The sequence below is a fragment of the Electrophorus electricus genome, chromosome 8 (genome assembly GCF_013358815.1).
Source record: "Electrophorus electricus isolate fEleEle1 chromosome 8, fEleEle1.pri, whole genome shotgun sequence".
Classification (NCBI taxonomy): Eukaryota; Metazoa; Chordata; class Actinopteri; order Gymnotiformes; family Gymnotidae; genus Electrophorus; species Electrophorus electricus.
The window spans coordinates 15,495,017-15,521,007 of record NC_049542.1 but is presented as its reverse complement, the minus strand read 5'-3'; the positions used below and the strand labels follow the sequence as shown (position 1 = coordinate 15,521,007).

Genomic DNA, 25,991 nt, shown 5'->3' with positions numbered 1-25,991 from the left:
AAGCATGAATGAAAGTGTCATCGTTCAAAAACTCATTTTTTCCTCAATAAAGTGGCAGACACATACTATATGTGACGTATCTGACATATGTGATATGAGAGGCTGAAACACTTCTCTCACACACACACACACACACACACACACACACACACACAGAGCTTGGCATCCCTCTGTACAGGGTTGTGTTGCCATGGAGACACTCACCGAGGAGACAGCCAGTTCCAAACCCAGTGATCCCCAGCTGATAACCAGCGCCAATACACCCAGTAAACAGACCCTGCAGAGAGACAGAAACAGAGAGAGAGAGAGAGAGAGAGACAGTAAACAGACCCTGCAGAGAGACAGAAACAGAGAGAGAGAGAGAGAGAGAGAGAGAGAGACAGTAAACAGACCCTGCAGAGAGACAGAAAGAGAGAGACAAACAATGTACACAGAGAGGCAAACTGAGATAGTAAATAGACCCTGCAGAGACAGAAAGAGAGAGAGAGAGAGAGAGAGAGAGAGAGAGAGAGAGAGAGACAGAAACAGAGCCAGTAAACAGACCCTGCACAGAGAGAACCAGAGAGACAGTAATCAGAACCTGCAGAGAGTCAGAAACAGAAACAGTAATCAGTCAGAAACAGAGAACAGAAACAGAGAGAGAGACAGTAAACAAACCCTGCAGAGAGAGAGAGAGAAAACAGGCAAATCACACTGTGTGGTGACCCTTAGAACCCAACAACACCAGGCAGTGTTCCATGGGAATCCCCTTATTATATGTGGCTCTCTATCACAACTTCACATGTATGGACTCTCATCTCCATAACCCATTAGAAACACAACTGCCTTTAAAGGTATTGTTCACCTAGGAACCCTTTTCAAGACCATATTTCAAAAGCCAGAGAAGTAACCACAGGTAAGCCTATTAATTCACTAACCTGAACATGTGCTGGTGAACATGTAAATGCTAAGTGGTCTTCACAAACTTCCATTCAGTGCAGTCCACTTCCAAAAGAGATGATTGGGAGAAATCAGCCACTAGAATTCTCACTCCGTAGAAGCAGCAATCTGACATTAACTTACTGTTCTAACAACACCCACAAGCTTCTCTAGAATTGTCACTGCTTAATGTTAAGATGCTCAATGAGTTGAGCTCTGACGGAGGCAGCCAGGGAAGGGCAGGGAACAGCAGGCTAATGACGTCAGTTTGTCTGTATGTCGCCACAGATTAACATGACTACTAGCTGAAAGGACCTGAGAGAGCGAGCATCATTAAACTCACACCCCAGTGTCAGTGTAGAGATAATAACCTGGGTGATGCTATTATTAGAGTCAAGGCTTTGCACGATACAGCAACCTGTCTGGTGTAATATGGCCTTAGGTAGGCAATAATAAATGCACACATCACTTGTATTTGAATGAAGACAGTATTAAAAGGGCAGCAGAAATATAAAACCTGGTATATTTATACCCCTAAAATAATGTAAAATCAGTTACTGACAAACAGACCTGTTGCACTCAAACAGATTCTAGCCAAGTAAGCCCCAAGTGTTTGGCTAGAGTGCAACCCCAGAACTGCATTGCAGGAGCTGTCAGTTGTGAGACTTAGTCCTTCAAGTGAACAGCCAGACAACAGGCTTCTTCTCCTTCACCGCTATAGTAGCAGTTCTACAGGGGAAGTCACGGAGAGATTCGAATTTCCCAGCCTGTACTGAAGAGAGCTGCCAATAACAGGCCTATAACGGAGCAACACTGAGGTCTCATTAGACCACTTTGATGGAGACAAACTGAACACAGCCAGAAGCTGATTGTGAAGCACTCGTGAATGGAATGTTTAAGAAAAACAGCTGCTATCCACACACATGCCACAAAGCAGCAATACTGATGTTTTAGAATAAAATGAAAAATATGGACAGCAAGAGAAAATTCCATGTAACTGCATTCAGTAAAAATAAACCATAGTTGCTTTCTGTGACACTTATTCGAAATGTTGTGTGGGGCAATTTGGTTGTACAGCTAGGAAAATGCTCCTTTCAGTGCAGTTAAGATTCCATGCCATTCCACATAGACACAAGTGTATGACTGTGTGTGGTCTTCTCCCTGCCTGGGAAGGATGCCAGGTTAAATTCTTTATATACCATAAATACTGGGATGTCCTAAATAGTCTGCGCTTGGTGGACCTAAGCGGATGTTCTCTTCAAAATGTGATAGTTTGCTTTTATTCAATTAGCAATACACTCATACTATCAAGCAATCCTAGTGGAATCAAGGCAACAGTAGAGGCAGTGACAGAAGTGACAGAAGCAGCAGGCAGGGGGTCTGCAGTCATCTGGGACTCTACCCCTAAGCAAGCAAAGAAGGCCTAGTTCTCCAGTCTTATGACTCTTCCCACCAGAGAAGGCCACATGACCCCACCTACCCAATGAGAGTTCCTTTGGAGTTGCGGATGAGGCCGAAGAGCACCAGAAGGCAGATGAGCACATCGAAGAGGAGCAGTCCCAAGTAGCCCAGCCACCTGAGAACAGCACAGATCCATTAACACTGAGACACACTCCTTACACCAACATTTATGGTGCGTGTGTGTGTGTGTGCACGTGCACTCACATGTAGAAGCAACCCTCATAAACCTTATGCCAATATTTATTGTGGCTGTGTGTATATTATGCCTGTGTGTTTACATGTGATCTAACCCCTTTGAACTATGTGAACTAACCCCTACTAATCAGTGAGTGGTAAACTCCCCACTGAGAGTGTTCAGGCTGAGCTGGGGAAGCACAGATAACTGAACTGAGCTGTCCATGTCTGAGCACTTCCTGCTGCTCTGCTGTCCTTGTCGACACTTTTGAAAGTGGACAGATCCACAGCTCCCCAGCCCGTCGCTGTGGTCCCGGCGTAGGCCTAGCCACTCAAGCATGCTTTTGTGCGGAACACATAGCCCTACGGTGAGGGACAGCAGCAAACGTGGAGACAGAGACACAAACAGAGGGGTTCCGACTGAGCTTCCGCAAATTACTTTACGCATCAAGCGTAACAGCTTCTGTTCTCTGCCCTTTTGCCATAAATGGGATCTCGGTCAAATAATGTAAGGCTGGCAATATCACAAATGTGAAATCCTGATATATGATTCTGATTTCGGATTTGACCTCTCCCTGCAGGCAAAAGAAATAAGGGTCTGTAAAGGAAATGGTGAGAAGCAAAAACTGAGAAATGAGAAGTGAAAGCCCTGGGCAGAGTTCCATTCCAAGAGACATGTAAATGGCGACAAGAGGCTGACAGCCACACAATGCAAACAGAATGCTAATTCACATGCTTCCTGAGAGAACACTGTTCATGCTTGATGTGACAGCCAGAATTTCTTTCAGCTATTCCTTTTTTCCATCCTCTCTGTTTATTTACATACTCGCATCTGAGCCTAAAACTTTCAGAAAAGTGCTTTCGGGGATACCATGAACACACGGGCATTCTAATATTGCCTGCACAAATGGAAAACCTACAGCCAGCCACACCACGCATTATATATGCTTTAGACACGACAAACAAAACAAGGCCTTGCCTTGAAGCTTCAGTTTTGCCTAGTCTCACCTGTACCAGTCGTAGAGCTCAATCCTGGCAGCCAGGTCCTCTAGAGAGATACTGGGATTGCTCCAGAAGGGGATCGCCACCATCTGCTTTACCATCTCGTCCAGCTGGCCCTGAAGCTTCTGCACTATGGACACATAGTCTGTGTGCTTTTGGTACTGGCCCTCTAAATGCTTCAGGTTCTCATCTACAGTCTGGTTCAGGGAAGAGGCGCTGTCTGAAACCTACACACAAGCATAGAAGAAACTGTTAAATTTTCAGACCTGAGGCTTACATGACCCAAATGAATATAGCATGAAACAAGGGGGATTTGAATGTTGATCCTCACCAGACTCTGGACCCCAGCCACGGTGCGGTTGGCATGTCGAAGTGAGTAGGTGAGCCGGGTCACTCCATCGCAGGTCTCTCCATTCCCATAGAAACCAACGGCAATGCCAGCACTGTAGTGGGATAAAAAGAGAGTGGACATGAAGAGGTGAAAGAGGAGGAGGAGGAGAAGAAGAAGAAGAATGGAGGCCAAACTGAGTCCCTGGAGAAGCCTGTACCGACAACCAGGCAACCCTGCTGCAGCGGTGACCAGAGTTTTGGTGCGTGACAGCAGACAAACCAGCAAAGATCCTCCATTTGAGAAGCTGAGCTACAAGCTAAATGCAGAGATCTTCCATTGAAGATTCTAAGCTGCCACTGAGTATACTGTTCTTATCTCAGTGTCCTAAGAACAGTATACTCATTGGCAGATCAGTGTCCTGACACTGAGTATACTGTTCTTAGCTTAGAATGGGCTGATACTAGGACACTGCCATTAGTAGTCTGGTCTGCTTACTGCCATCCTGACAAACCACAGAAGCTCCTGATGAGGGCTTTCCAGATGTTTGGAGGAATGTGGCATTTACATTATCCAACATACATACTTGATTTAGGTGAAAATAATCCAGGTCTATCTTTAATACCTAAGCACAAGCCAAATGACCCACTTAGAAGCCAGAAACCCTTTTTTACTACATGTTTACTACAGAAAAACTGCCAATAAAGGAATTCTTAAAAAGTAAATTAAATATGACAAATATGATGCATATCTCAATGTTTTAGCAATAAACTAGGCAAAAAAAGAAGATGGCCTAGATGAGGGAGAAAATATCCGATAAGTGAATTACACTTCCTGGCTGATTGTCATATTAGCCATTCAAAATTGTTTAAATAAACTAACAAAAAAAAAATGGTACTGTAAAATATGTACGTTACTAATCCACCCAAGATAATATAAAGAAATGGAGACATATGACATATACATGGTATTTATTTAGCTACATCTTCCCATACCAATAGCACATATTCTGGAATGCTCTAGTTAACCATCTTATTTTTTCCAGAAACAAGGTCATCAACATAACCAATCACTTATTTCTGTTAGTTAGTGCCTGTAACTTTAAAACTCATCAATGTCTGTTCCTATATTGCAAAGCATAATGTAATTGCAGTATGCAGGAATATAACAATATAGTGTCAGGGTCCATATCGTGTACCAGTGGGGCAAGCAGGCTGTGTGTGTGTCTGGGGAACACCAGCGACCAGTCCAGGCTGCAGGAGAAGAATCGCCCTCAGCCCTGAAACCAAACACTGATTCTCACACTGCTGGCCTGTTAAAACAGACGTGGCTTTGTGGCCGAGAAAGTGAGAAATTAAATCGATCATCCCTGGGGCTCCTGCTGACTAGATACGGAGAGCAGGCCACCCAGGAAATGCGCTGCCCCACAAACACTCCTTCTCCTTCGCACTCTGTATGTGGCATAGTAAAGACGATCTTATCTACCCATACCCATAGTCAAGGATAAAGAAGAAAAGGCATGTTGTACCAGTTTATTGCCTTTTCGCCAGGTGACACTAGAGTACGCCAGCTTTGTGGGAAGTTGCTTCTTCGCACCATGTCTCCTTCACTTTCTACAGAGTTACCCAGCTCCATTGTGAGACACTGAGCAGGCGCCGCTCCATTACAGAGCTCCAGTGAAAGAACAAAGAGTCACTGAGCTGCAGGGGGTGGGGGTCGTAACAGTGGTTCTCAGCCAGAGGGCTGTGGCTTGAGGAGCACTCCCCGAGACTTCAGCCCTGTGAGCCCTTCAAGCACTACACTGCAGAGCCCTGGCATGTGGGGCATGTGAAGCTGGGTCTTGGTGATTCTGAAGCGGGGTGAATCTGAAGGAAAGATGTTGACTTATGCAGCACAGCCTGCCAGTGGGAGCTTAGAGCAGCCTCAAAGTTAGGCTCTGCGTAGCCATGCGTAGTGGAGTGCACTGCGATCAGATATCCCCCTCTTTCTGTGGTATGTAGCCACCACTGCTGGGGCATGCTGGTGCAGGCCTCTGCCGGTCAGGGAGTGGGGACAGAGCCATCACCCTGTTGTCTCCCTGGGGGTGTAGTCAAGTGACCAGGGCAGCGTGGCCTGGCCAGTGTTCCCAGCAATCTGACAAGGCAGTATATCAGAGTTAATCTGCAGGGGCTTTAGTTAAACAAATATACATCCTACTAGTGATGTGAACAGAACTGTTACTAGATGAAATCAGAGCTGAACACACACCACTCTATGATGGTCTGTATCTGCAAAATGCTGCATGGGGAACTACCACTCATTCTCATTCAGCACATATGATGCTGGGTCCTTCTTTACACACTGCTATCTGTTCCTTGCATCACAACACAATGCATTTGAAGAATGTAACCAAGGGGAGAGAAAGAACTGCTCCAGAAAGAGACAGCATGCATTTCCAGCCTGAAACAATGAACCCCAAAGTGCAGAGTACTTAATCAGTCGATGTTTCATCCAACACAGCCTGACTTCTACAGTCATCGCATTCAAGGATGCAGCTGAAGACCCAGTTAATTACTTTGAAGCTAAAACTGCTGACTCGTGCATGTAGAAAGAACCAAGTCATGCAGAGATGTGCCTTTGATTGTACATTTACCGCATTTAGCAGATGCTCCATCACAGGGATTTCAACATTTATCACCGTGTCACTTCGTGTGCTCGCTTAGGGATCGAACCCTTGACCCTTGGCACCCTTTGACCTCTTCCACCAGATGAGCAATTTAGGAGCACATGACACTACAAGGACTCCAGGAGCACATGACATGCAAATCCACCACCAGCGGGCAGGAAAACATCAGGCAGGCAGCGCACACCCATGCACATGAGCAGCATGAGTGGGCGTGTGCTTGGGACAGGCTACGCTCTTGGCGGGTGCTCTTCAGGCACCACATGGCCCTGCTAGGCTGGACTAGAGTCTTGCAGATGTGTCCAGCACAGGCTGAGAGCCCATCCCTAAGCACATCCACTGCTGTCTTTCTAGACATGCAGCAAAACACTGCCACCTAGTTCTCCTGATTCTATTTAAAAGTAATGGTGAGTGACGGTTTATTTCTCTGTAGAGGTTATTGCTAGTAAGACATCAGGAACATTGCTAGCCTCATCTCATTAAAAGGACACCTCAGTCCAGAGGGGGTTTAGCAAGGGGGTCCCCAAGCCAGGGGGGGACTGCTGTACACAGTTATTGAATGAGACCACCACTGCCCTCAGAGTCATCGTATTATATTGTGGACATGGCTCATGACTTGTGTATTTGCGTGGACAGCAGTCGCTATACTGGGAGTTCTGCATCACCAGCCGAGTGATGTCATAGGTTCCCTCATTGTAGATTCTGACGAGCATAATTTGTGGTTCAGCTAAGTCTAGCCGTAGACTTCCATAAACTTCAATAATGCAACAGTGCAACTCCCAAATGAGAGTGCATGATTGAGACAGCAAAATAAAAAGCCAAAATCAAACCAGGTTCTTCACACACTCATGAGCATGTGTGGACGACCACAAAACCATAATCAGACACCTTTGATATGAAATGATACAAAGCCTGCAAAATGGTAACGCTACATGTCCCATTTTGCTTCCAAACCAAGTCTGCCCATATCTTATTTATCTAGGCACCATTCCGTCAGCTCCGTTTAGCTTTCTCTTGTAGAGTGTAACACATCTGGAGGCATTCTCTTTAGATTAAATAACGCATAAGCTAAACAAAAGCAGTCAGAAATCAAAGCCATACTTAAAGTCAAAAGCACATTTTTAGAGTGAATATAAAACTCAGGCATGCACTGAGATGGAACAGTCTTGAAAGTGCCCAGAAAGAACTAAACTCCCTGTTTCTATTATCTGGGTTCAAGTGGTTTTATTTAAACAGATATTGCACCATAAATTGTGTTTTAAATTCACAGAACTTGGTTCACAGTGACAGAACTCCATTTTCAAAACATTTATCCCACAACTTCATCACCTTTAAGAGCTGAAACCAGTATAGTCCCCTATTTGTAATATAGGCTAGTACACTACAAAGGTTACAGAATCCATTAGCTACTGTCCTGCTGTACACACTTAATAGGGAATGAGGGAAGATTGTCAAGAGTTCTAAAAATCTGTCTCATTCCTACATTTGTACACTATGATGGAATCCATTCCACGCAGGCAAGATTCCACCACTTATCTGCTTGACATTCCTGCTTCCATGCCTCCTTTGTTCAGCTAAATCAATGATCATATAGATTGAAGTGGTAAACAACCACAATCAAACCAAGCTTCTTGCCAGTCAAGAGCTGTCAAGTGGGTAATTTGGTAACAAAAGAGCCCCTTAATGAGACACCATTAGCAACCTCCATTTTGTTGAATGTGGCATGGTTGTAGATGCAGGTCCATGTTCTATGCTCTCACTCACATCCACTGTGACTTTACAGAAAGCATAACAGAAATATTTGGCCTCAGAAGCAAAGCTCTAAAGAGTACTAAGACTGTACCATGGCATGGGGGTGTGTGAGGGGGGTGGTGGAATTCAAACATTTTATGGAAAGCTTCTTTTGGCCCATCATCCACACTGATTATAGTGCAATCAACTGCAGAGAAAGTCACACTTCAATCCCACTGTTATTTCCTGAACTGTGCCAGCGTTCAGGCATGGGAAGCTATGTGTCCAGTCCACTGGGAAAAGACTGGCTCTCCGGCTGCGTCCGGAGTGTGCTCTCACCTCATTCACTAGCGAAGATGAATAAACAGAGGTTTGCTCTTGGGCTTCTGGGTGGCAGCATGTTTCTCAGAGTACAGAGGCCATGAGTAGGAGGGCATGAGCGTGTGTGTGCACCTCCTGATAAAGATGATAAACTTGGGTCAGAGCTTTGTACCACAGCCAAGACTGTGTGTGTAATATCTTAGCAATCTCTTAACCACACAAGTGAAAACACAGCAGATGCTGATTAAAATATTTACTGTTAAGGATGGATGGGCTGGCCACAAGCCAGAAATAAGCTTCCACTAACCACTGACAGTGGAATGGCTCTTAGCGCATGAGCTGATCTTCATCTCACCTTGACTGGTTGGCACTGCAAGATGTGTGTGTTGCCTGTTAAAAAGATTTATGATCATGACTGAGGTGATGATGACATAGCATTTTTAAAGTCAGTCATGTAGAAATACAGAGCTCATGAGCTTTTTCCTCAAAGCTAAATGAACAGTTTGTTCCCCAACTTGTGCTATGAAGGTTTTCAAAAAGAATTGCCCCAAGGCCAGTGGAAAACTAAGCAGAAAAATGTTTTAGTATTTAGTACTTTAGGAGAAACACTCTGACAGCAGGTGCTCACTGCCATTTAAGATGGAGTCCCTTGCTCCCACGAGGACCGCCTTCATCATGGAGTGGACATTTCCTCTAGTCATGCATCCGGATGCTCCTCAGCAGCGGCTCACAGGAAGAGGGACCCTGTCTGAGAATGTGCATCCCCTCCCACACAGACCAGTCCAACAGACAGACAGACAGACAGACAGACAGACAGACAGAGAGAGAGAGAGAGAGAGAGAGAGAGAGAGAGAGAGCAAGCGAGCGAGACACTACTGCTCAGTAACTCTTCAGGACATTATCTTGACACCAAGTGCATGCTCTGCTGTCATAACTCATTTGGCTACTCAGATAGCAATGTGCCATCATTCAAAAGGGAGTCAAGTGGCACTATTATTTTTCCCACAGCCACAAAACAATGTCCGGGAGGACACAAGTACTGTAGCAACCAAATGCAAACCCATATCCTCTCTGCTGGCAGGGAACAAATTCTCGACTGCTTGTACTGTGCGACATTTTTCAGGCTAAGATGTCCCATTTTGTGAAGAGGTTTTGACTCGCACATAGACTTGTCTCACAATGGCTTATGGTGACTGCAAGTTACTCTCTGTAATCTAACGGGTGATCTTAAACAGCAGCAACTAAACAGGCAAGTAATGCATTAGTTTCTCATCAGGGCAGGGATACATGAGTTCTGCTGGTGAAGTGGCCAGACAAGGAGAGAAAAGTCCACGCTAGTCCTGCTCCCCTACAGAGCACGATAAGCAACAGGCCCGGTCTGGTAAACAACTGGTCATTCCCAGCCTGATTCTGCTGCCTCTAATTATGCAAAGCTTAGGGTGCTCTCTGATTGGACCAGCTCAAAGGCCTGACTGGTGAATGGCTGCACTCACTCTGACGGATAAGGACAAATGAGGAAGGAAGATTGAAAAAGGAACAGGGGAGCAGGGCATTTGGGCTGTGAATTTTGAGTAGGTCTACCTGAATTGGGTGAACCAAAGTTGTAATTAAAGTTGTAAATTGAATGCAGCTGCATGCAGAGCCACATCTTGAGAGGCATGCATGAATGTCCTTGTACATCACCATGGGGTTTAACGTCAGTAACATTTTTTTAAATGACAGGCAACAGTATATTGACAGGCAATGGCATATTTCAAACCATGCTCTGCACTTTCAACCATCTGCTTCACAATAAAACACCACATGGTCAGCAGCCTGTGTCCTCTACATTTTATCCTTGGATATACAAACCCATGACTTCATTAAAAGTTTTCCATACAGCCCACTGTGCGAATGAACTCGCCATTGCTGATACAATGGTATGAGCAAGAGCAGAAATGTTGTCATGGCAATGGGACCTCATTTGTGGCAGGATGTCTGGCTGGATAATAGCCGAGGCCCAAGTTTCCCATCCATTCACCACTGTCGCCCTGCTCCATTGGACTGCCGCACCAACAAAAGGGCCGCATTAAGAATTCCACAGATCACATTGGGGAATCTGCTCCCTGGATCGCCTTTCTGCTATAAGAGCTTGCAGAAACCTGGGAGGGAGAGTTGGGGATCAGCTGCACAAAGTTTCAGCCTGGCAGGATGAATCAAACTTGTATGAGCTCGTAAGAAAACAGCTATACAATTGCAGGGGTTTGAGCAAACAACTTAACTTGTATAATAATATAAATTGTATAATAATAATCAAACAAATAAATAAACACACACACCCCTTGAATTTGCTGCAGTGGCTTAACAAGCCAACAGCTATGATTCCCAGCACAGAACATGTTATTACAATAAATGAAACCATCTGGCAGTGAAATCATAATCATGTTACAGAAATGTCAAAACAATTTCAGTTTAGAATAATTGCTATTGTTCCTTTTCCAAGACATCTCAGCATATAACCCCTGGCAACAGCCCAACAAGACTGAATGACTTTACAGACATCGTCAAATGCACTCCAAATAGATTGTCCAGCATAATCAATTCTATACTGCCAATAAATGTGATTAAGATGTAATATGATGTTGAGATTCTTAGCAAATAAGTAAGATGGAAAAGATGCTTTTTGTAAAATCGCAAAAACACAGTACTGCATCCTATGCCAAGTGATGGACAGATACATTTGATTATTCACATGTATGTGACAATTCATGACATTACTACACAAGATACTTGCCCCATTACCAGCCAGAGCAGCTTAAACCAAGACCACAGTTGTGTTTGGGAGGAGATAAACCCACCTCACACACAGCCGAGGTGCTGGCAGTAGGTAAACCCTCCTCAGATACAACCAAGGCCCTGGGAGGAGATAAAACCACCTCACCTGCTCTGAATACAAGGGATTTGTTCTAAAAATACTCCATTTGCATGCTGCCACAGGAGTCAAAATAAGCTACACGTCAGTGATCAGAAATTAAACACCCATGATGCACTGCCCAAGTGAACTGAAGAGGCTTTGTCATGAGAAGGGGGGGCATAAGAAATAAGCGAAGAAACAAAACAAGTTGCTCTTTTCTTTAAACCAATGCAATAAACACAACATCAACTGGAAGAAGATGGAAATCAACTTAGGTTGGGATGAAACAATCTATTATCACAAGTTTAACGTGCCATGAATTCAATATCAGGTGTTCTAAACTGCTTATACACATCATATACTGCAAGGATTTGCAAGAACAATTTAATCATCATGCTTGATATTCATATCAGCTTATACTATAGAAACATAAGACAGTCATAAAACCCACAAAGCCTTCCCTTGGCTGTGATGAGCATGGCCACAATTCAAATGTCAGAGGGGCAAGGACTAAAATCTGCAGTCTTACTGCAGTCTTAAGAGTAATATAAAGCTTACAAATCTGCTCTGGACATGGGCCGTTAACCTACAAATGTTAATTGCAGCCAGGATGTCAACAGGCATGGTAAAGGAGAAAACGACTGTGGATATTGTGCATGTTAAAAAGCCATGTGTAACATATATGAGCTAAGGGACCACATTGACTTCCAGCAGCTCACTCAGCCGCCACGCTAAAGAATCTAACCAGTATGAATAAAACCTGGTGCTGGCCCTTTGTGAAAGCTAGCCAGTAAGAATTATAATGATCGTTTAGTACTGTCAAAACTGACATGAGGCCGCAGCAAGCTGTGGGGAGCCGTATTGGCGGCGAGCACTCACCTGCACACGAGGGTGGCGATGATGACACACCAGGCAGTGCAGCAGCAGTCGGCGTTGGGCTGCTCCTCGCTCTTCTTGCGGTGGCAGCAGAGCCAGAAGGAGTAGAAGAGGAGGAAGAGGAGGTCCAGAGCCAGACAGGCCACAGCCACAGCTCCCAGGAGAAGGATGGACTGCAGGATGGAAAGGAGGGGAAGAGGGGGAGGGGATCAGTATGCCAACACTATAAACATTACAGCAGCATGCGTATGGGTTAAAGACTGTGGTCGCTGCCATGCTTCTGGAGATCTTACTACAGTGATTATCCCCAACCTTCATCTAACACACATGATGCTGCTAAAAATGGATCTCCCATAAGAAGGCGAAACGGTAAAAGAGTGCTTCTACAAAGTTCTGCATAACTGGTGAAAGAACAATTAATGTCCCTATAGGGATGGGATTGTAGGTTTTTCTGGGCTTTCCAAGTTACCATAGAAACCATGCTATTATGCATTCCTTAGAATTATACAAGAGGAGTTTTAATAATTTTTTTTTCACAGCAGGCCTTTGGCAAGCACTATGTAACAATGGTGATAATAGTCAATTTAAAAGTCTCAACAGGGCCAACATTCTATTGGACAAAGGGAAGACTACATATAAATAATGGTCCCAGTGTGCCTTCACAAGCAGGCACTACACAACACTGCATTCTGCCTGTCCACTACAAAGTTTTTTTATGACCTGTCCAAACAATGCAAGTACTAGAGGTACCAATCAGTGGTACCAATCAGAATAATGTATTAGTATGAAGGTTTAACATTAATTCAACTAAAGCTTTCACATTAGCCTCTCCTGCAGTGCTGGTTCTGTTTGCAATGAGGTCAAGGCACCCGCCATGAATACTCAAACAACAGGCTTGCTGGGCCAATCACTTAAAGACCATCTAACCACAAATTCCTCAAGGATGGTCATCATTCATGATGAAGCCAACCATCACTCCCCTGGATGGGGTGTAGCCATGGCCCTGGCATAATTTCAGATCATCTCTGAGCACCCAGTGAACTCATGCGTCCATGTGAGCAAAGCAAGTCTCCCACATCTATAGACTTCTTATCGCTGTCCATCAAGCGCATTGAGTGGGGTCAGCACGAAGGGCCACCATGTCTCCTTGAAGGAGCCGGCTGGAGGAAGGCAGGCTGGAAAAGTGGATGGGCAGGAAGCCTTTCAGGTTCAGCTCATTCCAGCTGACAGCAAAATGAAGTCTTTTCTCCTGCTCAGTTGTACTACTGATATTTTAAGACAATAAAACCAAGATTAAGCAGATACTGTATAAAGCAATCCACTGAAGGAGTTAATAACTCCATGCTGCATTATTACTAATTCACCTATAAGCAGCATTAGGTCAAAAAAGAGCTAACCCAGTGAGGCTTTTTTTTGGAGCTTGGGTGTTATAGAAAACCTTTATACTCCATAATGAGTGAGCATTCTACCACCACTAGTCATAGTAATTATGAACAAATCCCTATAATACTCCATGCAGATAACTGCTGTCAGCCCATATAATTTAGTTTCCACTGCTTTATCTGTCTAATAATTAGGATAACCTTGTCTCTCATTCCTAATCACCATTTGTTTCTAAAGCCTGGTACATACCACAGGATTTTGAAAATCCAACAGATTTGAAAATCTGAGTATCTCTCACACTTGAAGTCAGGTCTCCATAGATATTCACGTCGTTGCTAAGCACACACTACAGGATTTTAAAAATAGGACACACTACAGGATTTTAAAATTATCACACTTAACAGTCTCCTGTCTCCTGGCACACACATGAAAAAAATCTCACACATCCCAAATCTCATGTGAATAATTTTAAATCTTACACATGCATGGAAAACATGGATGTGGAAACAGTGCACCTGACTGCCCTTGTCAGAGAAGTGCTGAAAGAAATCCAAGCAAGAACTATGGATGGAGGTTTGTCTGGGAAAATGCAGACATGACTCTTTATACCTTTGCACCAAGAACTGCAAGTACAAAGGTCTACTTTCTTCGACATCATCTCACACTAGAGGAGTTGCTCATTATTTTATAACATGTCCGTTATAACATGTTTGAAAATACTGGAGTGACTCAGGTCATCTTGGGAGCTCGATCACAATGCATGGGATTGACTCGTTGCTGCTCTCACTATCAGATTATCCATGCGAGACAGATAATATGATTCACCTCCCAACCTGGAAATAGTTTAAGATTGGAAAATTTTGTCAAAATGGCAAAACTAGGGTGACAATTGGACTAAGGATGAGCGAAACAAAAGGAAAGGATTAGCCAGGTTTAAGTCATCCTTTCATAATTTATTTAACCCTTTTTTGTTTTCATTTTGTTATTGCCCAGGAACAGTGGGTTCAGTGGTTCCCTCTTTGAGTGCTGGTTCTTCTCAAGGCTTCTTCCTCATACTCTCAGCAAGTTTTTCCTTGCATCTGCTGCCTTTGTCTTCTGCACTGGGGTGGGCTTGGACCTGGACATCTGTAAAGCGGTTTTGCAACAACGCTTGGTGTGTGTGTGTCTCTGACTCCCTCAACTCTCTTCCGCACAGACATGGTCAACAGACCGCAAATAGAAGCTGATGGTGAAACAGAATGTTTGTTTAGCATGTTTCTATTGTAGGGGCAAACAGATACTAAGGACGTGTCAGGCCGTTCTGCGCTGTGGTAGACTGAGATCGGCTACATTTTCTTTTTCCACAAGCAGGAGCAGGGAGTATTTGAGGCAGTGATGGAGTCTCGTCACAAAATAACTCAAGTAGCTGTGTGTGTGTCTGGTGCAATGGATAATTTGGAGTACATGACATTCAAATGTCAAACTTTGGTTATGAAAGAGAAAGCAACAAGAGGTTGCAAGCTCCATTTGTATAGAACCAATCTGAAAATCCCTACATCATTAAGCAATCTCACCTGAACGGTTCTGCAGTTCTGAGAACATTTTATAAGCGTTTCATGCCAAACTGTGTTTGTTCATGGGAAACTGTGATTGTTTACTGACCATACTCTACAGTGGAAAAGAGGCATTTCTTTGTACTTGTCCAGTTGTAGGAGAGCACTCTGACTTCTCGCTAACAGAAGTTCTTTCCATTTCTACACCATATAACAGATGGCATGGTAATTATTTCCAAAAAGAAATACATTCCCGTACCCCTAAGAGAATGCTAAACGTGGCCTAAATTTATGCCTTGGCTGTCTGCCGCACTGGACAAAGTATACCGTTTTGGCAGAAGAAAAAAAAATTAATTTTCATGATCACCAGAAGTTTGTCTTTCTGTGCCAACCAGTTTATTTTCCACAATATTTTCTGTTTTATTACAGATAACAAAACACTTCAATTTTATCCTGTAGAAAACTCTTACACTTGGAGTTTCTGTAATATCAACAATACCATTTTTAATCCATAGTTGAAAGCCAGTGTTGCTCACAAACCACTGTGCACACTGCATAAATAGCAGCTCTGGCAAATCAGATGGGTTGTCTCTTCCAGTATGCTCCAGAGGTCATGCTTCCTGCTGTGACAGTCCCCGATCACTAATGATCTGTCGTTGTTCCCGCTGACTGTCCCCAGTGGACCCTTTGTATGAGCAATGAGGCTCCTGCAATTGGAAACCTGCAAACTCTCCCTTAGCCTTGCATGTCCACTCATATTTGTTATACTGATTAAATCAAAGTGGACCCCAACAGATTCATAATCTACCTGCTATATGCTGATTTACATGTCTCAACAGACCTTTTAAGTCCTTCTGAAGAACTGCTAATTACTATTAGCTGAAAGACATCAGGATACTGAACCACATGGTCATGGTCACATGCCAGTTAGACAGGTATCACTCAAGGCTTCTGCTAATCTGCCATTATTTATTTAATCTAGATTAACATTATCCTTCTATGCATCTCGTCATTGACACCATGGCTCTTACACAAACAATACAAAACATTTGCATAGAAACCACTAATATCCTGATTTACTACCTTTAAAATCACTACTGTGGTTGACAATTGATTCGGTTCAAACATATTTGCCCAGACATCATAACTAAAACATATTTGATTTGAAATCTGGTTCTGACTAGATATGAATAGGTTCCTCTTTTAGGTTCATCTTAGTTCTTCTTAAGGTTAGTTCCATATTACATTTCAGGCATTTTACCATGTCACTGTTATGACTGGGTGACTCAATAAGTCCATAGCCCAGACCTTTGCACTGAGGCTCTTTGGTAACACTGTGTGTAGGGGTTCAAAAAACTGAAGTGCATTTCAGATGAAGCTCAAGCTAGATCTGAAACATAAAAAAATAAAAAGAAATGGTCCACTTAAGTTGTTTACTTCAATCCAACACATACCCGTTTCATCTTCATGAGGAAAGCAGTTAAAATACCTACTAAATAAAAGACCACTATTAAGGCTACATTAGGCTATATCTAAGAAGAGGCAGCATAAGGCTGATGGGTAGGGTTTATAAGAGGGGATGGCAGCTGTACAACTTCATTTGGTCTTGATCTTGGAGAAGTGCCAGGAGGCACTAGGTTATGATTAATCAGTATTAAATTACCCTCGTTTTCAAAGACCAACAGTGCCTGTGAGAACTGCATTGCTGGCATCCACTGATTTTGCATCAGTAGGACAATATTAATAGAATCAATTTGCTTCAGACAAGTTAGTCTTTCAGCAACGATGGGAATGAAATTGGTGTGGCATTGTATGGAACTTGTAGCATAGGCAATGCAGCAACAAGTAAACTGATCCCTGAAAGTGTATGGGAGACTAAGAGGTAAGTGTGCTGTCTATATAAAATGAATGAGAGGTTTTGACTTGGCATCCAGACTAATATTCCATGCAGATACCATACAAGACGTCATATGGTGAGTGTAGCGCTTAATCAAAAGGATGCCATGAACGGGAAAAGAAACCACCTGCTGTAAGCTTAGGCAGACTTTGTGTCTGTGAGTGGCAAACAACAGAAATGTCTGTGAGTAATGCTTTTGGCACAGTCAGCTCCTGCTTGTGGAGGAGGCTCAAACACGAACAGCACATCAGTCACTTGATCTATATAGGTCACAATGCTCAGGATTTTTCATTTAATTTCTGTAGGCAGCAGAGTCCACCGCATTCAGCAAGATTTCAATCCAGCCACCTTTTTCCTTCTTGGAGACAGGAAGAGATCCAGACCCCACTCCTCCAAACAGACTCTAACCTCCAGCAGATTATCTTAATGGTCCTTCTCCTGCTGCATAAGGAATGAACCCCGTCTCAGAGCAGCTCCTCTTAAACAATCCCACCCACATAGGGATAACTTCACTGATTTCAAATCAAATGTCTTCAGCCTCTTTTCTACCAGGGCAAATATTTCACACTTATTAGTGAGCCATTACTAGTCACACAATGGAAAACGGAGCTGATAAACTTTTTCCATGTGCGGAATGCCACTGTGTTTATTAAGCTAAGCAGGAAGCCATTTGGTACGCTGAGGTAGGGAATGCGATGACGGTAGCATATTCAGTCTGGTTGTTTTTGAAATGTCTTGGTTCCCCACAGGCATCCTCTACCAAAAAAGTGGGAAGATGACTCAGGGCAACACACTCTTCCTCCAGTCTAATGCTACGACTCAGCACATCAAATATAAAAATCCGACACAGCAACTTTACTGCTGAGAGTCCATGAAATTAAAAGAAATAAAATGACAAGCCTAGCCTCTTCAAAAAACTTTCATGTTCAAGTTTTGTTCAGGTTCCATATATCTTGATGTGCTATAGGCGTTCATTGAGAAATGTTGAACAAATATCATTCAGTATGCATGCGTGACAGGATCTCAATCTCTTTCAGCAAATCCTGACCGCATATTCTAGGCTGACCATTAGGCTGTACACTACATAGACACTAAACGTGTTAAACTGTGGGTTACCACTGTTCATAAGCATTTTACATTTTTAAACCATTTGTTTGTGTCCACAAACATTCTTGATGGCAGAAGAAAGGAACAAAAGCTTTTGATTGCCACTCAGACAATATCTGTAGGCGAAATTTTACAACTCATTGTCCATATTCAAAGAGCCCAGCTATGTCTATGGCTGGTCTTCACTCCAGTTTGTTCCAGACTAATTTTCCAGAACTATACTGTGAACATATTACAATTATTGTAACAAGTCTTGCAAAATAACAAAAACACACTGTTGAGGACCTTAATGTCTCACGGTTAAAGACTGAACAGCAATATTTTGACCGAAAATACTTACATTTATATTTTCAGCATTTGGCAGGTGCTCTTATCCAAAGGAATGTCATAATGCTTTAAAATATCCATAGAATACCCATTTGTAACATCTAAGATTTGTTGGGATGCTTACATCACATTCATTAGAAGGCCCATATTCCAGGCTGGTCCCATATTTCTAAACCTCTGTGGACATTTTACCTCGTCCTGACATTGCTCTTAAAATTTCTTATCACTATGTTGGCACACTGTTAAACTTTGTGGGTGTGAGAATGAAAGCAGTGTTTTCTGATTTTTTTTCTGTGAGAACCCACACAGTTTCCACTTTGTCATGGGGGGGGAAAAAAAAGAAGGAAAAAAAAAGCATTGCTCCTCTCATTTGGAGCTGTTGCCAAGTTCATAAAGAAGATCCAAGGCTAGGGCAGATATTTGGAAAAATGACAATCTTGGGAAGGACATTCTCAGACCTCATCAGCTTTTGAACTACATGTCAGTATAGGCTACTTATACAAATATTCACAAGCAAGCGAGGAGAATGACACGCAATTTCAAAAGTAACTCAGACTGTTTGGACTTTACTATAACCAATGAAAATGGACACCTTAAGAAACCATTACAGAACATATGGTTACACCATTAGAAAATGCTACTGCATCTCCAGCCTGTGCCATTAATAGATCCTTTACAAATTCTACGCCAGGAGGGTCATGTGATTAATTTATTTGCAGCATTCTGCTGAGAGAAACAGTGTGTGTTTCCTGCCTGGCCCACTCACAGGACCGCCTCGTCAGGCCGCAGCACGCCAGGCCAACAAACTGACAAAATAGATTAGCACTATACCAGCTCTCTCTTCCTACTCTTCAAATGGCACTTCTGAGAACAATGCCCCAGAAGGCCTAAATTATCACACTCAGCCGTGGGAATGAAACACAGGGCTGTTTTGCTCCCTCATCAGGTGAATCAGCATGGGCAAAGTTGGAACTTTCACCATGCTACCCCCTCCTCTTCTCCACAGTCGTAATTAGAGCACATGCTCTCCCACTCCCACCGCACCCCCCGCCGACAAAGGAGATAGTGTTAAAGTGGGGAAAAGTGTTTGTTTTTTTTGTCTCGGACATCTTAAAGATGTAAGAAAGACTTGTGTAAAGAGGCTGTTTTCACTAAGAAGGGATAAAGAGGCTACAGAAACAGGCAGAGTTATTAGACAGATATGGAGTGGGGTTACTGGGGATATGGAGTAGTGCAATGCTAATTGTGGAAGGGAAATCATCCTTCAGCCCTACCATTGGTTAAAATTGACTCCACCAGACATTATTTTACAAACTCACCACATTCAGTGTCTGAATGTCCATTCCCAACTTAACAAAACATAACTATAAAGGATGACCATATTGGGCATTAAATCAAAAATACAGAAACAAAAGTTAAACACAATTTACACGCCGTATGCACACAACCTTCCCTGGAGTAGCTTCACGTCTTCTTGTCCTCTTTACTGCTGTTTAGAATGTCAAATTGATGAAACAGGAACTCCTCAGTCATATCCCTTTACCCATGACATTAAAAGTATCAAAAATCGATAGGCCTGCTTATTTTCAGAGTATTTTAAGACACTAAAAATTTCTGTATTGTGACAACAACGTTCAACCATCGATAATGGTGATAACTGAAGCAAAACTTTGTCCATCTCTGCTTTGGTGTTTCAGACATAGTGCAGTGACAGAGCGAGGCCTTTAGAGTCCACAAACAGTAGTTTGACCATTGGATTTACAAAAGCCAAGAAGGTAGCTCAGAAATGTCCTAAGAACTGCCGCTCAGGCCAACGAGTGGCAGCCTCTCAAGGGTCTTGCCTGCTTGTTCTTACCCACAAACCCTGGGCCTCAGGCATCACACCACTTATCGGTCTGCTCAGACGGCCTTAGCCACGGCTGCTTTGTGAGCTGTCTAATCTGAAACCTATGGCCCCTGTCTTGGCAAAATGACAAAGTCAACCTCAATCAGTATAAATCCTCAGCATATTTTGACAGGAAAAATAAACTGACAGCAGAGCCTCATTTATCATGCCGCCTAACTAACATCATAAAGCAGCCAGTTAAGATACAGTACACCAAAGTACAGCAAAATATCTTTCAAAAGACACTGCAGTGTGCCTGACTGTTTCAGAGCAAGGTATTTTCATGCCAGTATCCAAATCCAACATGCAACTGTGTACTACTTGTAACCATGAAACAAAAGGGAGGCACCTATAAAACTATTAATTCTTGAATCGTTTGCTTGCCTTTGATGCCTCCCCCAGGACTGCCCCTTCACCTCTATCGTGAAATGCAATATGACATTTAATTCAGTCCCACACAACTCCAAACCAATGCATGGTCAGACTGCAAAAACATGAACTGGGCCAGGGCTGCCAGTGTACTGTAAGTGAGTTCTCTCTTACTTACGTTTACTAAGGCTTACTTTTTTCATAATAGGTGCAATTACTTAATATATTATATAATTAATTAATATATTATATATACATATATACACACACACACACACACACACACACACACACACACACACACAAAGCTTTACCTGCACAACAAAACAAGAAATCTAAAAATATTTCTGCTCGTTTAGATTGACTATCAAATTTGCAATGCACATAGCCTTGACTCTCTTAATTTTAAATTATTGTATGTTAATAAAAGTGCTTAGTACAAAATATGTGGTGAAACTGGTGTACCACAGAAAGCAAGACAAGTAACTTACACCAATCAGCCATAAAATTAAAACCACCTGCCTAATATTGTTGTAATTTTGATCCCCCTCATGCCACCAAATCAACTCTGACCTGTTGAAGCATGAACTCCATAAGGTGTCTCAAGCTGTCCTGAGGTATCTGGCACCAACACCTTAGGGGTAGATCCTTCAAGTCTGTAAGTTGCAAGGTAGGGCCTTGGCAGATTTGACTCGTTTTTCCAGCACAGGGGGAAAAAAAAAAAAACCAGATTGGGTTCTGGGGAATTTGGAGGCTGAGTCAACTCCTTGAACTCTGTCATGTTCTTCAAACCATTCCTGAACAATTTTTCCAGTGTGGTAGGGTGTGTTATTCTGCTGAAAGACACCACTAACATTAGAGAATACCATTGCCACGAAGGAGTGTACTGCGTCTGCAACAATGTTTAGGTAGGTGGTACATGTCAAAGTATGCCAGGACCCAAAAGTTTCCCAGCAGAACATTTCCCAGAACATCACAGCTTGCCTTCTCTCCATAGTGCATCTTGATGCCACTATCTTCCCAGATAAGCAATGCAACTGCCTGGACAGTTATGCATGTGTACACTTATTACAGTCACCCATTTTTATATCCTAATTTAGTTTAAGCAGTCTTTGTTACACTGGATGCAGACAGGGTTAAAGTTAGGGTTTAGCATTTCATGGTTTGAACATGTAATATAAAAGGCCTTAAACAGGATCACAGAATAAGAGCACTAACAATATTTAAAACCGACTTGAAGGTCAGATGTCACACCACCTAGACCACACAACAAAGAGTTGATATGTTGAAAGAAGAGAAAAAAAAGAACTTCAAGTTCCAACCAGCCAGGCTACAAATCTAATGGGTTAATACGAAACAAAGTCCAACAATATAAGTTAGCTAGGGACAACATCCAAACAAAATTGCAAAAAACCCAAAAAAAAGACTATGCAGATTTCTCTGTCAGATAGCCAGTGTATGTTCTTAGGACATTTGCCATGTTATGTTTATGCAGTAGTGAGCTAAAAGGGCCCTCAATGCCTCGGTCAGAGACTGCCAGCTAGTCTCATGTGCTGTCCTTTTGTGCCCCCCTACAGCTCGCATCGCAAATCAACAACAGGCTTTTGGATCACCAAGCTTACTGTGTGATCTAGGGTGCCAACTGGCAGGAGAACTTTGTGATCATCTCTTTTCCTGTTATGGAAGAAGTACCAAGCTCCCTAACATTATGCTCACAGAGCCATTAGCAAAAGGTTTGGGGACAGCTGACTACTCTCCTTTTGGTTCATGGTGCAAACCAACACTTTTAAGGTGTATATGTTTGCAAATAAAATATATTTGGTTATTTCAATTGAGTCTCAATTCTTTGAGATGGAATGGTGAGGTAATAATAAGTATATATAAGCAGTCTACACAGAGAACAAAGTCTATGAGTGGCAACCATTTCACGATTGCATTATTCTATTTTCCACAAAATTCACTCTGATAGGGAAGTTCAGCCTGGGTTGCAGAAAAAAATGGATGCTATTACTTTAAGGTTAGTTTTAAGGTTATATTACTTAAAGCTAAAAGTGACTATTAAGTGAGCTGCATCTTTCTAGTAGATAACCATTGTGTTCACAATTGGAGTAACTAAAAAAGATTGGTTTATTTTGTTATTATAAAATTAACAAAAATATAATCAATCTCTTTATAAATAAATATAACCATTTCCATGTGTTCTCACCTGACCTGCTTTGCTCTCTTATACTACAATCATTTATGTGATGATTTCAGCCTGGATCCCTTACAAAATGGTTTAATTTCTTCTTTTACTCCTACGATACCCAGTTCAGCATTTTCTGCTGGTATTGGCTAAATTCAGATAATAGATATCAAATTGATGCCATCAGCAAGTCTCTCTTTGCAGACCTCAGCATGTGCCTGCATGCCATGATCCATGATGTCATGACAGATACCTGTTACATAATTGTGAAGAGGTTTATTCCACGTTCTCCAAAAAAGTGATAGCAAGGCCAATTCTGTTGTCGGAAAAATCACTCACTGCAGGACTGTGAAGCAGCAATGCGTTTATGCATTGGTTCAACCTTTCCCAAGTTGCTGCACTAAACTGCGGCAAGCAAGTTAAGCCATTTGTCTTAAATGTGAGACTTTTTAAATAACAATTTACATGTTGTGTATTGGAACAGTATTTTTAAAACACTGAAATAATAAAATGTTCCACAATCACTTCCCAGCCTGGTTTCATATGACATAGTTTGAATGTTCATGTACTGAAAGCCAGGTAGAAAACAAAAGGGAAATAATTTTTTGCTTTCTAGGTCAATGACTACTGTGCTAACTCACCAACAAACAGCTGCCATAAACTTTTTTTAAATGAGCAGGCAAGTGCAAGTTTTATTGAAGAGGAGCCAGTACTTAAAAAGTAGTCATTAGGCTTAAGCAGCTAGTAATTAAAGGTACTGTCAGCAGGCTTATTTTACCCCTTAGCTGATCTACCTGCCATGTGTTACCACAGTGGAGAAAAAAAAAAATCATTGCTATGAGAGTCAAAGGATCCTTCTCCAGGAACTGCTGGGAGTGTCTTTTTCTGGCTGGGTGAATGTTGAAATATCTTCTGTGTGTCACGCAACACCTTTTTTTTTTGCAGGAGTAATGAAGTAGCCAAATCGTTTGAAAATTAGACTACAGGCTACAGATGTCAATTTAAAAAAAAACAGCTATGCTTAGAACTGAAATGCATTCACACCGTCTCAGAAGACCAAAAAATATCACTGACTTTAGTAATGGCAATGACTTTTAAAGCTGTAGAGTCAGAATATATTCTGATTTCTATACTCTTTAAAGTTTTAGAAATAAACAATATGATCACTTGTGTGTATTTAAGGGGCTGAATAAACGACATAAAACTTCTTACATTTGGCAACACTTACCTGCTGATATGACGAATCATCGGGGCGAAAATCGCTGCTTGTTTGTTCAAAGTGAAGATTAAAGTGGGGAAGGCGATGTAGAAGGCTAACCCACCACGGAGGTGAATAATTCACAACGGCAGCCATAATCAGTTTTAGAAGATAAAGGAATCTGGACTTAATATTATGCAGCTACCCAGCTAAAACAGAAGCGGAAGAGTTAAGAGACCGGATAAGACAATGACAGCAAACTGCAAACACTTGCATACGCCAAGTGGTGTTCAGGGTCATTTGTAGTTAAACCCACATGTTCTTCTTGTCCTTTTTATCTATTACGGATAAAAGGCGGCATATACCTATTGTGTAGCTAACATTTCATCGCCTTATCATTTTCCCGAAGTTAAAAATTACGATCAATAAGCTAAACATTGGCTTTCGGTTTCGCACCTTGCCTCTTGGTTCTAACAAGCTTAACTAACTAAGCAAGCTATATAGACCCAAGTCTGACTTCCTCTATCTAGCTAGCTTCTAGTTTCCAACTATCTACCCAGCAGCCTGGCCCTTTTTTGTTTTGATGTTAGCTAACCTAGCTAGCTAAGATAGCTAAATTAGACCCAGCGTCTTAATCGGCGTACTCATGACCACGATGCACAAATGCCAAGCACACGCTAAGGAATAAATGCACTAAAACGATTTTCATGTGCTGCTCTTCCTGGGGGGGGGGGGGGGAGGGGGCTAATTATAACGAGGCTAGTTAGCTAATCAGCCGATTTCCTCTGCGAGATAGATGTTAGCTAGCTAACTAGCTAACGTTAGTCATTGAGATATGCAAGCCGTTTCATCTTCATGTTTCGCCGAGCTGTGATCCAGCCACCGTGATACCGTATTTTCCCATTCGTGCTGAAATCTTTTCCTCTTTTGATGTAAACATCCAGCGAATCCAACTTGTTTCCCGAACGGTTTCGTGTCTGAAATAACTGATATGATTCCTTTCTATTGGTAAACTCGAACTATAATCCTTTATCCAGTGTTAACGACACCAAGTACTGATACCTACACTGCGGAGTTCCAGCCAACCTCTTATCGAGGAATTTCATTGGGGCTCAAATATTAGGTAACTGTTGAATATAGTGCCCTCCAGTGGTAAGATTTACATACAGCACCAACAATCGAGTAAAGACACTGAATTGTAAATGAGGTCAACGTATGAAGCTAGCTTTAGATAAATGCGCACAGGAATATCTCTATCTATCTATCTATCTATCTATCTATCTATCTATCTATCTATCTATCTATCTATCTATCTATCTATCTATCTATCTATCTGTCTATCTGTCTATCTGTCTGTCTGTCTGTCTGTCTGTCTGTCTGTCTGTCTGTCTGTCTGTCTGTCTGTCTATCTATCTATCTATCTATCTATCTATCTATCTATCTATCTATCTATCTATCTATCTATCTATCTATCTATCTATCTATCTATCTATCTATACTATTTAAAACATTAATATCTATGGTATATTGTGATCACTATACTTCTTCAGTAGCTGCTTCTAACCCATCACAGCCCTGTAACTAACTGAAGAGAATAAACAGTTCCACAGCAGTTAAAAAAGAAATAATAATCTTCTAAAAAGCTAACGCAGAGATGCCAATACTTGAGTAGTGTAAAAAAAAACATTCAGTTCTGCTAAGACAGTTTTTTAACGTAAAAAAGAATGTTTGATAATTTTTAA

The 25,991-nt window shown here is 42.2% G+C and overlaps 1 protein-coding gene across 1 annotated transcript in view; it reads right to left on the bottom strand.

Annotated features, from left to right (window-relative positions):
• ttyh3a (tweety family member 3a) overlaps positions 1 to 25,347 on the bottom strand; it is a 37,674-nt gene extending 12,327 nt beyond the window's left edge. Inside the window, exons 1-6 of the mRNA XM_026998286.2 lie at positions 24,280 to 25,347; positions 12,370 to 12,539; positions 3,887 to 3,998; positions 3,562 to 3,782; positions 2,399 to 2,494; positions 205 to 277 (exon numbers count right to left, since the gene is read on the bottom strand). Coding sequence (XP_026854087.2) covers positions 205 to 277; positions 2,399 to 2,494; positions 3,562 to 3,782; positions 3,887 to 3,998; positions 12,370 to 12,539; positions 24,280 to 24,405 — 798 coding nt within the window. The 5' untranslated portion in view covers positions 24,406 to 25,347. The remainder of the gene's footprint in view (positions 1 to 204; positions 278 to 2,398; positions 2,495 to 3,561; positions 3,783 to 3,886; positions 3,999 to 12,369; positions 12,540 to 24,279) is intronic.
• Between the last annotated feature and the right edge of the window lie 644 nt (positions 25,348 to 25,991).